The following is a 13,411-nucleotide window of genomic DNA, read 5'->3' as shown; positions in this document are numbered from 1 at the left end:
CACTCACTGGACAGTAAGCTGCTGTGTCCAGGAAGGCCAAAGGCCCAGGACACAGGGATGCGAGGGACAGGGAAGCGGGGAGGAGCGCCGAGGTCTCACACCAGGCTCCATCTCCCAGCTCCCAAGGCCAGCCCTGGAGAGATTCAGCACCACGGAGAGTCCCAGCACCACAGGGGCTTCAGCACCACGGACAGACCCGGTGCTGCGGAGATTCAGCACCCTGGAGAGGTCCAGCTGCACCCACCCTGCTGGTCCCAGCCACTGACCTGCCAGCCGCACACACAGCTGACATTCCAGGTCCTCTGTGGACCAGCCCTGGGCACCGCGAGCCCCGGTCACCCCGAGCTCTGGTCACCCCGACCACTCCCCAAACCCACCTGGAACATTCCCGACCCCACGAGCTTCCCATGAGGCTTCCCTCCCCAGTTCGGCCTATAGAAACCCCACTGACTCATCAGAGCGTGTGCCAACACCATCTCTTTCACGGAGCCCCTTTTTCTAGTTTATCTGGGGCCCTCGCCATGCTCCACTCTCTGCTCCCCTCCCGGGCTGTGTGTTCCCCACGGAAATGAGTCTGATTCATGTCCTTTCTCCCCACAGCTCACCCCAGCCCCGTTAGAAATGAACGTATGAAGTTGCACAAGTGACTTGTACAATTGCTACCCATTGTTGAGAGCTCATCCTGCCAGGGACCGTGCTACATGTAGCTTCACATACATTTTTATTTACAATTTAAGAAACTGAGACCAAGAGACGAAAGGTTTTTCTCAAGTTCACACAGCTAAGAAGTGGCAGAGCCTGGATTCAAACCCAGATCACACTGCACAGCCTGTGCCCTTGGATGGAGGTTCCTGGCCATCTCTGTCCGACCCAGTGCACTGCCATCTGCCAGTCCCACTGAGGCTCGAGCGCAGCAGACATGGTCCCCTGAAGTGATTCTGAATCTTTTTTTAGCCTAAAATTGAAATCACTGATGCTTCAAATTAGAACCCCAAAATGAACGAGCCAAGACTTCAGATCTGGAAGAGCTAGGCCGCCCGCGTCCACCTTCTCAGCAGGAACACCTGTTCCCAGTCAATGTGGAGGACAAAGCGAACCATTCCGTAGGCTCCGGGCGGGGGGAGGGGTGTGGAGAGGCTGTGGCTATGTGCAGGAAAGGGTGCCAGCCTTCCGGCTTTCTGGGGGCTCCCCCAGAAGAGTAGCCTCTTTAGAGCCTTGGAGAACAAAGACCCCAGGGCTATGAGCCTCGGAGGCCTGGGACTGTGATGCCAGCCATTTGCCTCAAACGCTGGCATCATCTGAAGGCAAATGACAAAAGCAGCTGAGCCCCTCTGTGCTGACTTTTATTTGCTACTAAAGAAATGTTTTTCGACTATCACTGAGAATTTGGCTGGAAGCTTTCACCCCGGCAAAGTCTGGGCAGGGGGACAGAGAGGCAGGTCAAGATGGTCCTCCTGTGCTGACCCAGGTGCAGGCAGCCCGGTAGAGGAGCTGCAGTGGGAAGCTGACCGGGGGGTCCAGGCCTTTTCCAAAACCAGCAAAGTGAGAAGCCATAGAGCTTCAGGAAGGAAAGCAGCTCACCCTCGGAGGGCCCAGGAGAGCCCTCGGCCTGCTTGTCTTTGGTGTGAAACCAGCGAAACTTGATGACCGAAGTATCAGTGTCACTCAAGGCTGAGAACTGTCTGGTCATCTTAGCTTCCAGCTAACAGAGCTGGAATCTGGTCTTTAGCTTAGTTAGTTAAATCCATATTAAACATGATATAAATAAGCTATTAACATTTTTGCGGGGGAGGGGGTTGGTAGAGTCCCTAGACCGGCCCTGTGAGCCAGCGGGACACGTGAGGAACCCTTTGACGATATTCTGAGAGGCAAGATAAAGAAACGTGAGACTGTGGTGTGGCCGCCAGTCAACTGGACCGAAAGGAGCCGGCACAGCAGAAACCACAGGAGGGCTCTGGCCTCAGCCCTGGGATCTGTTGCCAGAGGACGAAATGAGAATCACGAGTAGAATTTCCAAGATTACCTAAAAGCTAGACTCATGCCAAAACAGAATTGAGCAAGGCGGTGAGTGCCCTGGGAGCAGAGGTTCAAGCCAGGTCCAGAGGCAGCCTGCCAGGGACATTTGGGCTTGGGGGTGGGGCAGGCAGGTGCCTGTAGGAGCCGACATCCCTTCCCTGAGAGAGGCATCAGGAAACCCTTCCACTCCTGGATGGGAGTGCCGGGCTGTATGTGCTTGGCACATGGCGGGTGTGCTCTGTAGCTGCTCCATGCTTGAAATGACAGTGGTTACAATCATCTGACGTTATTATAACTTATTATGACATTATTAGTATTTGTTCAACTGAAGGCCATCGGTTTCCTCTTCTGAGTCAGGCATCATTCACGATGATGCGAAACGAGAGGATGGTCGACCGCACACGCTGGCGGAGCGCCCGCTCTGTGCCCAGCCCGCTGGCCCTCCCTCCGCCGTCCCTTAAATGAAGACCGGCGCTAGCAGCAGCCCGTGTGCCCAGAGCTCGGGTGGTACGTGCTTGGTTCATCTCGGGTGGCTTAATTTTCACGGCCACCCATTTTGCTGACGGGGACACCGAGACCCAGGAGGCACGTGCCGATTAATGAGATGCATAAGGACAATCAGGGACAACCTGGATTAAATATCCTCCGGGTGATATCTAATTTCGAAGCTGGGGGAGTTTGAAAGTCATGGTTTAGGTGAACGCGCGCTGGAGCCTGCGTCCGTTTTCCCAGTCCCGTTCTCGAGTAGCAGCCTAGGAAACATTTTATCAGTTACTCAAATGGCCTCTGGGGACAACACCAGGGCGTCCCACTTACCATCCTCACTTCAGTGCAAACCGAGATTACAAAACAGTTCCGGGCCATCTCTGGGGCAAGTATTTAATACGAGGAAGAAGTAATTAGCGAACTCAAGCATCAGTTTTCAAGGATGAAGGATACCGCTGCCCGTGTTAATTACGAAGGAAAAATCTATTTAGGGAAATTAACACGAAAACGAGATTGGCCACTTCAGGGTGGAAAAAAAAAACAATCACAGAACCACGGGAGCCTCCAGCACCACATCAGGTTGGTGAGCGATGGCCCCAGGACGGTAATCGACGCCCAGGGAGCATTCTGGAAGCAAAGCGCGTCACGTCACCCTGGCCGTGGAGACAGAGACATCGCTCACCTGAGAGAGACACCTGTCTTCTCAGGAATCGTTTTCTACTTATGAAATTAATACCTGCCAAAAAAATGCAGTCAGTGCTGTCATTCGAGAAAACTCGAGAAACAGAGAAAAGTCTGAAGAAAGAGAAAATAATCCCACACGATCCCATCACCTAGGGGTTAATATTTTCCTTCTTTTGTTTTTTTCCTGCCTATTTTGTGGGGAGGTGGCATAATTTCGATAATGCGTAGATCATGTGATTCTGCCCTTTTCACCTACAATAAGGTAACCATTTTCCCTTCGCGTTAACAACTTGCAAGCGTAACTTTTAACGCGTTCTTACGAATCCACGACGGATGCGCGGTTGTCCCTTAACCGCTCCCCCACTGCCCCTCCGACATTTGGGCCACCCTGCGATCTCTGCGTGGTTTTCAGCTCACTCCCTTGGGGTGGGGCCCAAGCTGTAACATTCCTGGTTCTGCTTTACGGCTCCTGCCACGTAGCGTCACCTCGACGTCTAAGAAGTTTACGCCAATCGATTCCTCCACCCAGCAGCTCACGAGTGCTGTCGCTAGTGACGGCTGCAGGAATAATTTTAACAAAGGCGTTTTTCTAATTTGAAAATCAATGTCGGCGCCTCGTTGTTTGTTTTCATTCTTACCCTTTGCCCATTTACACAGCAGACCCGTCAGAGTGTCTCTCACGAACCTCTGAGCCAGGGCTTCGCCGAGTGAGACGGCCCGGGTCGGAGCCCCAGCTTCTCCGCCCACCTGCAGCTCAACCACGGGCGTCGACCTGCCCGGGCCTCCGTCTCCTCATCCGTACAACGGGGGTGCCGACGGATGCCGTTTTGCAGACTTCTCGAGGGTCGGGTGGCGCAGTGCTGTGCCTGGCAGACACACCTTGACTACCGTAAATAAGGACAGGTCGTGTCCGTCTCCCGTTGCCGTCTGCCCTTCCGGTGTTTACCGTTTAGTTGTACAAGGAGTGATTCTTGAGATAAGGGGTGCTTTAGTTTACGAAAGTAACGCAAGAAACGGGCCTGAGGTTTGCGGAGGGGCGGCCCGTGGCGGAGAGTCAGCCCAGGAGATTCGCACGGCATCCGCTACCGTGCGTTAGCTAGAATGCCAACCACGGGGCTCGAAAGCCAGCAGGATCGGGCCACCAGGCGGCGTCTGGCCTGCACGCCGGAGCCCCGCCGGTGTCGTGAGGCTGATACCCAAGCTGCCGCCTCGGGGTTCCGGTCCCAGAGGGGCGGGCCAGCCACCAGGTCTGTTTGCCAGAGGTCTGTGGGTGGCTGATGCCCAGCCACGTTTCACTGGAAGAGGCCGATGTCCCGAAGGACGTCAAAATGACATCCCAACCTCCACGTCTTCCTAACTGCTCGATGCCAAACTGTCATCCATGAGCCATCTGTGTCCTCCTTTTCACACATCGTAAGTGACCTTTCCTGCCCCTCTTGTGGGGTGAGCAGACTTAACCAGGACGGTCTCAAGAAACAGCAGCCGTCTCGCCAGCGGACCCCTAACCATCAGCGCCACCCTGAAGCGGGTTTCCTGCTGGACTCGAGAGGGGCGTGGCCTGCACCCTTCCTTGCCGGCGGAGTCCCGTCCTCACACCTGGTCTGCGTGGAGAGAAAAACTTGCCCCGTTTCCCTGCCTGCTTCTTTCTGTCCCTGGCTGTCACTGTCCCCCACACCTGTCTCTCTGCAAGTCTGGCTCTCTCCTGAACGTGCTCACAGGGCCACTGAGTCGCCACCACCCTGCCCAGTCCTAGAGCTCTCTGGGTGAGCTCCGGTGTCGTCAGCCCTCGGGGGGGTGGTTCTGGCTGATCTGAAAACGGTGAACCCTCGTCATCTGCAGAGCCACCATGCTCAAGTGGCCCCTCCATGGGGCACCTACTTCTCCTCCACCTCTGAGATGAGTTTCTCATGACAACCCAAGAGGTGCACTAAGACCGCCTTTGTCACAAGTCCCAATTCAAAGACGGCCTCTTACGTGAAACTTCAAAGCTACTGCTTGTTTGTGGGCAGGGCGGGGGAGTGGTCAGCAAAGGAAAAATATCGACTGAGAAGGAACTAACTTCTCCCAGACGCCAGGGCAGGAGAGATAAGCTCCAGAAGGTCGGCAGCCAGGAAAAGCACGTATGACAGGAACCGGGCATGATGGGAACCGACGCCAGCCAGGAGACAAGGCCGGGACGTTCTGACAAAGTCCCGGAAAGAGGAACGAGGCTCTGTAGATGCTAAAGATTTCGAAGGGCAAACATTCTCGTAAAAAGGGGCCCCCTGACCCCAAAGTTTAAGCTGCAGAAAGCATTTTTAGAGAGAAAATAAAGCTCTGACACGCTTTGAGCTCCCTTCCAGTAGCAGAGAGAAAAGGAGGCTGGACGGGGGCAGACGGTGGGGACGAGGACCGTTTGCCCACACTTGGGGCGCCCTCCTGCACAGGACCCCGCACTCCGTCCAAAGCTCAGAGGCCCATCAACTCCAGGGATGGCTCCTACTCAACACGAAGACTCGCCCGAGACACACGAGTTTGTTTAAAACGATCCCTACGAGGTTGACGCTGTTCCCTAAAAAACGTTAAAAAATTGTCCATTGGAAAAAGCATGCGAACTATAAGCTATAAATGGCATTTAACACCTCAATGTGAAATCTGGAGCGAGGACACAACTCGATGGAGAAGCTCGGTCTTCGTAATCCAGGCACCCGAAGAATTTCTGAGCCCCACAAGGCAGCCTTGGAAGTGAACCAGGAGGAGCCGAGCTCCAAGGGTCCAGCTTCTGCCCCACACTGGCGGGGGGCCCGCGGGAGGCAGCCTTGGAGGGCCTGCGGCCCTCCCCGAGGTCCCGTGTGACATCATAACACCAACAGAGCCTCAACGCATCTCGGGGCCAAGCATTCCTGGAGTCCTGGATTTCAGAGGTTACCCAGAATATAAAACCTATCCCCAAATGGCAAATATATTTGCATATCAATGTCATAGGAGATGCTTAGAAGACAGAAGTGCAGGACCTCAGTGCTCCCAGTCTTCAATCCGACTGGGTGGCGTGCCATCCCCGCCTGGCCCAGGCACGCTGGGGACACGCCGGCCAGCCCTGAGCAGTTCTGCTTCCCCGGCAAGGGACGGCCCCGCACACTCCTGGCGGCCCCGCGTTTCTCTTATTGACTCGTTTATCGAGGAGCCCCACCGCGGGGGGCGTGCTGACACCTGCAGCCCTCGCTCGTCATTCCCAGACCAACACGGCTCCCTCAGCCTGTTGCAGTTGCTCGCTCTCTTTCCCTCACACAGACACGCACACACGCACACACACATGCACACACACGCACACGTGCACGCACACACACGCACACACATGCACGCACACATACGCGCGCGCACACACGCACACACACATGCACGCACACACGCACACACACATACGCGCACACACACACGCACACCCATATGCACACACATACGCACACACGCGCACGCACACACGCACACACATACGCACACACGCGCACGCACACACGCACACACACATACGCGCACACACACACGCACACCCATATGCACACACATACGCACACACGCGCACGCACACACGCACACACATACGCACACACATACGCACACATGCGCACGCACACACGCGCACACACACACACGCACACGGGAAGGGGACTTACATCACAACTGCATCCTACAGAAGATGATTCAACCCCATGTCTCTCTCTCTCTCTGCATTTTCATGAGGTTACAAACCACGTTAACCCATGAAGCTATGGTGGGCTCCAGTCCCCGTCATTCTGGGGCCACGTTCCCTAGCTTAGGTGCCCAAGAGTGCAAACGAGCTCGTTCTTTACCAGCCAAGGCTCTGATTGGCCAGTCGTCAAATAAAGCGGGACCCCCACGACATACCTGGGGTGGGCAAAGTGCCCTGTCCCCTGGACCTGGCTCTCTCCTCCTGGACGCCCATCACGCTCACCGTTTCGAGCCACGAGGAAGACCACAGCTCAGAAAGCACCCTTGGGAGCGTAAGCACCACGGAGGGAAATGGCTTCAAGCGGCCATCTCGCCATGGCCCAAGTCTCCTCCTCTACAGAACGGACAAGCGTCTGGCCAGCCCAGCGGTGGGGGGACCGGCGCCGGGTCGGCGGGATGCCGTGCGTCCATCCCCGCCACCTGCACGTGGGCCTCCGGCACAGGAGAGACAGGGTCCAGGGGCGGCAGCGAGGAACGCTCTGCCAGGACACGTGAACGCCGGCGAGGGCTGTTTGAGCTCACCCAGCCTCTTACACGTCATTTTTCCCAGGTACGACACATTCTGAACATTTCCAGAGAGCGGCATGTCGCTTTGCTCGACAAGGCCGAAAGTGACGCGTAAGCCCGCACAGGGCCGGGCGCCAGGGACGCCTCATGCCCAGCAGCCCCAGGTGAGGCTTGAGCCACGCGGCACACGCGTCCGCGGCCTTCTTAGAGTGATGGCAAGTCGCCCTCCTTCACCTACCAGCGAAGGCTGATTTCCGAAGCCCCTGAATTTTCAAAGGTCCCTCCGGTGCCATCCACTGCAGCCGCCCCTCTTGCCCAGGCACCTCGGCCTTTGAAGGGTGCGCCCATCGACAGGCCAGTTAGATCGGCGGGCTCCTAGCCCCTGCGTTCCAGACCTCGTGCGAGCCAGAGCCACGGCCCCGTGCCCTGCGTCCCACGTGGCACAGTGAGACCGGCCGCAGCCGCGTGGCGACCACCCTTTTCTTCTTCCACCTCGAGACCCACGGCCGAGGTCCACGTACCTCTCCACTCCTCAGAGAGCTACAGCCACGGCCTCCGAGACAGCCCAACACACACGTCTGCAGGGAACGGCGTCCACAGCAGGTGGAGAGAAAGAACCAAGCACGCGTCTGCGCAAGCTCCGCGGGCAGCCCCGGCCCGGCCCGCTGGCCATGCGGCCCAGACCGCGGACCCCAACTGTCGGAGAGTCGGCGCTCTCCCGCAGCAGAAAGGTGCAGACCCCTGGGTCCCTACCTCGATCAGGAAGTCGCCCGTCCTCAGTCCGGCTTGCCAGGCCACCCCGCCTTCATCCACGGACTCCAGGTACTGCAGGGCTGGGAACGCGGGCGTCGGCGTGAACTCCTCGATGGGCGTGTCCGCTGGAAGGCAAGGACGCCTCGTTAGGAGCCCGGGGACCCCGGGAGGGGACCTGCGGGGCTCCCGCTGGCAGCGGGCGGGCCTGACACCCGCACCCCAGGTCAGCGCCACCCCGAGCGACGAAGCCCACTGCGTCCGGCGGCCTCCGCGCTGCCACACGGGGCACCGTGGCCTGCTGTGCGTGTCTGTATGTACACGCCTGTCATTTTCTTTAAAAGCATCAGTGACTAAACACTTTCGGTTCTAAAAATGGAAAAAGTTCCCCCAGAACCACACGGAGCTAGAGAAACACCACGCTGAGCCACTTGCCAAGTCTGCATCTACGCAGGCCCACGACCACGGGGATTCGGTCTGGAGCACGGACAGAACGCAGCGCTGACCCCGTGGGTGGCTGCAGATTTGGGATCCGCTTGCGAATTGTGTGTGCGGGGAGCCCGGCTCTCGGTGGCCACTCTGCAGCCAGCGTCCCCGGGAGGGCTGGGCCCCCTCCCCCTGGCTCCTCAGCACGGCGAGCCGGGCTTCCGGGCCCCACACAGCTGCCGAGTGAAACTCTAGGGCAAGGGGTGGACTTTCCTGGGTGCCGTGAGAGGCCGCGGTGGGAGTGGGGTCGGGGGTGGAGATGGCCTTGGCGGGGGAGGGGACGGCATCACACTCAGTCAGGGACACACGCCCGGGGGCACGGCCGTCTTTTCTCTCTCTCTCCGGACAGGCTGCTGCGGGGCAGCCCGAGCCTCGGGCAGGTGGGCTGCCACCCCCCGCACGGGCGCCCGGCCCCCTGCGTAGCACAGAGGCAACGAGCTGTAACTTCCACATGGCTTACCCACACACCCGGTGGACAGATGTCCCTTCTCGTGGGGGAGGCGATGCCATTTTGTTTTCTTTTGGAGGGGAAGGCCCCCAAGTTCTGGGCTGGTGGTGGGTGCAGTGTGTGGGATGCACCCCGACCCCCCACCAGAGGCCACATGACGTGGGTGCTGCTGGCTCGGGCCACGGCAGGAGGGACCATCTTGCCGTGTTTCCTTTGCAAAGTCACCTTAGAGGCAGACGCACGGCTGCCTGCTGCACTTGGAGCAGAAGCCTGCGCCCAGGACAGGGCGGGTTCCAGCCCCCGGAACTCAGGACTGGGCCATTGTGGGTGCCCGAGGGCGGGGGCTCTGAGGGCAGGCACAGTGGGGCCGAACTGAGCCACGGAGCAGATTAGACCCCTGGTTCAAAGAGGGTCGGGGGAGGGAGAGAGAGCGCTCGCTCCGAGCGACATTGTGTATAGAAAATTGAAAATATGCCTAAAGGAAGCCCCAGTGTTTTCTGAGTAAGGCGGCATGCAAAGAACACGGTTGTCTAGCAACCAAGTGCCCCCAGGAAAAGGGCTGCTGCCGGAGCTGGGGAGCGTCTTCCACACAGGCGTGCACACACACACACACACACACACACACACACACACACACACACGCGCACACGCGCACACACACACGCGCGCACACACACACGCGCACACACATGTGCGTGCGGCCGGGCCGGGGGCGGCGGCTCTTACCTTTCGCCCCCCGCAGGACAAACCCGAAGCCCTCATGGTCATTCTTCTGCAGGACCACCGTCTTCTCCTCGATGATGCAGTCACTGCAGAGAGAGTTCCGGGGACAGCGACCATTATTGTGACCCGTCATCATCACCGCGGCGGCTCCTCCGGGGACGCTCATCATCATACCAGTTAATCCCCCGGCTGGCGGGCTCCGGGCAGCGAGGAGGCAGCTGAGCAGCGCAGGGGCAGGGTGCAGGAGGAGCGAGGCGGCGGGGGGGGGCAGGCTGACGGGATGGGCGGGCACGGCACAACGGGGCTCGGAGGGGGGCAGGCAGAGGCAGAGCGGGAGCCAGCTGGGGGAAGGAGTCACACATGGTGGGGAGGCCGGGCGGTGGCTGGGCTGGGCGGCGGGCTCCAGGCACGGGGAAGCAGGGCACGCGGGCGGCCGCGGGAAGGAGCGGGCTGCGCCGGGCGGCTGGGCCGGTGCGCCTTCCAGGAGCGAATGAGATCGGCCCGAGGGGAAATGAGGCAGCAGTTTTTTTGTGTGTGTTCGTGGTTTCCTCCTTCTTCTTCTTCTTCTTCTTCTCGAAGGGGTTTTAGAAAGACCGAACGCTGTCTGCTCCCTGCATGAGCCGGCACCGGGGGACGTGGGGACCCCTCCCTCTCCGTCCGAGGGAACGTGGTGCCCCCACAGTCAGCCGCGTCACCCCGCGCACAGGAGCCGCAGGCTGGTGGAGGGGGCGGCCGGGAGCGTGCCGGGCGCGGGGCGGGGGGGAGGGGGCGGTTCTAGCAGGAGGCAGGTCACTCGGTGACACCCCAGCCACTGGCCACGCGGCCTCCTTCCGGGGATGGTGAGTCGTGGGGACGGGCTTCCCCCCTCGAGAGACGATCTAAAGCCACATTGCCTGCCTCTTGGCACAGGCTTTTTTTTTTTTTTTAAAAGGAAAGAAACCCAAAGGTCCAACTTCGCATCGGCTGCCAGAGCCTGCTGTCATTTACAGGAAGGGCGCCTCGCCACATGGTGTCCACCCCCAGTGGCACCGGGGATTCAGGACAGGGGTGGGCTCCCCAGCAGGCCTGCCGTTAGAGCTTGGCTGAACTGTGGCCATCCTCAACTTTGGGGGGCTGTGTCCCCTAGGATTCTGCTGCTGCCCCGGAACAAGTCAGGAGCTGGAGCTGGAGGCCAGTGGAGGGGGGAGGGTGGAGGCACTGTGGACAGGCTTTCTCCAGGGCCCTAAGGGGCTGGCGTGGGGGGCCTGGGCGCAAGCGGAAGGGACCCTGCCTGGAGGGGCCCCCATGGCAGGGCTGCGTGTGCCCTGAGGAGCCCAGAGGGCTGTCTCGGAGGGAGAGGCCCGGGGTGCAGAGGGCTAAGCAGAAGCAACGTGCTCACGGGCTCCAAGGCCCCACGACTGAAGGTCGGCTTCGCCCAGCACTGGATCTGCCGCCTGTAGGGAGCGCACGGCCCTGGCGTTCAGTCAGTGGGAGCAGCAGGGCCAAGCCAGATTGGGGACCCCAGCGGGAGGAGGGGCAGGGCGCTTGGACAAGGTGGTGGGGAGCTTCCCGCTGGATAGGTGAGGCCGGGGACACCGCTGGAGCACGCCACGTGTCCCGACTCTCTCTCGAGCCCCCTGCATCAGGTGGCCGTGCAGAGGAGCTCGTCAGGGTTGCCCTGCCCTCCAGCACGGCGGGGACACACGCCCTGACATCTGGCAGGCCGTGCAATCCAGGGGGACTGGCGCGGGGCCGTCTGACGACTCGGGAGCGGGGTTCAGTCCCTGGGCACTTGCTCTGCCTCCAACTCTGGGCACAGCAAAGAGCCCCAGCTCGGGAAGCTCAGCCATGCCCGGAGCCCCTTGGCTCAGCCCCTCACAGCCCAATAGACGAAGTCAGGCATCCAGGGCCCGGGGGGCCTGCGGGCAGGGTCACAGCTGGCCTGCCCCATGTTCGGTAAGTGATGGGCTCTCTGAACCTCAGTTTCCCTTCTCATTACAAAGCCGTGAGGTGATAACAAGCCCCAGGCCTCCCGAGGTCCTGGCAAGGTCCGACAGGCTGACACTCAGGATGGCGCGGTGGCTGGGGGAGCCCCAGGGCACCATCCCCTTAACCATCACCAGAAACCGCGGCAGCCTGGCGGTTAGCCAGACCGGAACCACAGCGGGGGGCAGGGGCAGGGCCCGGGAGGGGCACGGCTCTCCACCTTTCTGTCTCCACGGCCTCCCAACCAGAGTGCAGACGGGAGCTGCCCTCCGACCAGCACCCTCTGAACCTCGACAGGGCGGGGGTGCGCCCTGGCCCCACGGCTTGCTCAGTGCCCGGCAGGACCAAACCCCATGACTCGCCCCTATGCCGCCTCCAGCGCAAGGCTCTCTGAGGGCCCGGCCAGCGACCCACAGCCCTTCGCTCCCACACTTCTCTGGGCATGAGCAGCCCCCAAAACCCCGGAGACGTGAAGCCTGCTGGGCGGGGCCTGAGCCTGTTCTCCCTGGGGACACACGTGCCCCCCCCACCCCCAGTCCCCGCCTCTGCTGGCGCCTAGGTGCACCTGCCCTGTGCCCTGGCATGCGGGCCCTGCGGGGGCCAAGTCCGCCTGCAGGACTGAAAGCTGCCCGACACGCCTCGGGCTCCGCGTGCCACACAGACGACCCGCACGTGTCCTGCCAGCTGGCCCCCCACTGCTTGCTAGGGACAGTGCAGCTGGCCTGGCACTCGTTGGCTCTCGCCATGCTGACCGACAGGGGCGGGGCCTTCTGCCCTGGCGGGTGAGGGACAGCGTTGGCATCATACAGAGCTCGGCTCAAATCCCACCTCCGCTCAGATCCCAAGGTCACACTGACCTTCGGAGCCTCGTGGCCCCAGTCTGCAAAATGGGAATAATAGCAAGCATGCCCTGCGGCCTCAGGAGGGGTGAATGAACGACGCCCGCCAGCCCAGGACGCGGCTGCTGGCCTGAGCCGGTCAGTGTCCGCAAGCGCCCACTGCCACCCGGAAGGACGCATCCTGGGCTAAGGACAGGGCCGCTCCTGAGCCCGGCTCAATCTTCAACTGCTCCCAGCCTGTCGAAGAAATTACTGGCTCACGCTCATGCCTGTCACGGTCCTGCCCCTGACCGCGTCCCGTGGCTGCGTACACGCCACAGTGCCCAGCCCCTGCCATGGGGGCCCCGCCGCTCCCTTGCTGCGTCGCCCAGACCCGCACGGCCCGGCACCCACCATCACACCCCGTCTCACCCCGACTCACAGCAGACCTGGTTTGAAGCCCAGCTCGGCCGTTCGCTGGCTTTGCTTCTGAGAGCCTCGGTTTCCCCACCCGCATTGTACATTATTACACCTGCCTCGTAGGGGCTTTGAGGAGCGAGTGGAACAAGACCCCCAAACACCCGCGTGAGGGCAGGGCCCCCAACACAGGGAACTGCCCTCGTTAGCATCCACACGTACCCTCAGCGCCGCACCCCGGAGACGTGGGGTGCTGAGAGGCAGAGCCTGCACCTCACGCATCACCCCAGGCACCACAGGACCCAGTATAGGGCCACACACCCCACGAGGTTTGTGGGGTGGGGCTAAATGTGCACGGACACAGCCGGGAGGCGGGCAGGGA

At 60.5% G+C, this 13,411-nt stretch overlaps 1 protein-coding gene across 2 annotated transcripts in view; it reads right to left on the bottom strand.

The window, feature by feature from the left end:
- SHANK2 (SH3 and multiple ankyrin repeat domains 2) overlaps positions 1–10,073 on the bottom strand; it is a 149,605-nt gene extending 139,532 nt beyond the window's left edge. For both annotated transcript variants that reach the window (XM_011382991.2, XM_023524849.1), the window contains exons 1-2: positions 9,833–10,073; positions 8,176–8,300 (exon numbers count right to left, since the gene is read on the bottom strand). In XM_011382991.2, the coding sequence (XP_011381293.1) occupies positions 8,176–8,300; positions 9,833–10,001 (294 nt within the window). In that variant the 5' untranslated portion in view covers positions 10,002–10,073. The remainder of the gene's footprint in view (positions 1–8,175; positions 8,301–9,832) is intronic.
- Between the last annotated feature and the right edge of the window lie 3,338 nt (positions 10,074–13,411).

This window comes from Pteropus vampyrus, unplaced genomic scaffold (assembly GCF_000151845.1).
Source record: "Pteropus vampyrus isolate Shadow unplaced genomic scaffold, Pvam_2.0 Scaffold501, whole genome shotgun sequence".
Taxonomy (NCBI): Eukaryota; Metazoa; Chordata; class Mammalia; order Chiroptera; family Pteropodidae; genus Pteropus; species Pteropus vampyrus.
The sequence above is the reverse complement of the archived record's forward strand: the minus strand, read 5'-3'. Positions and strand labels throughout refer to the sequence as shown.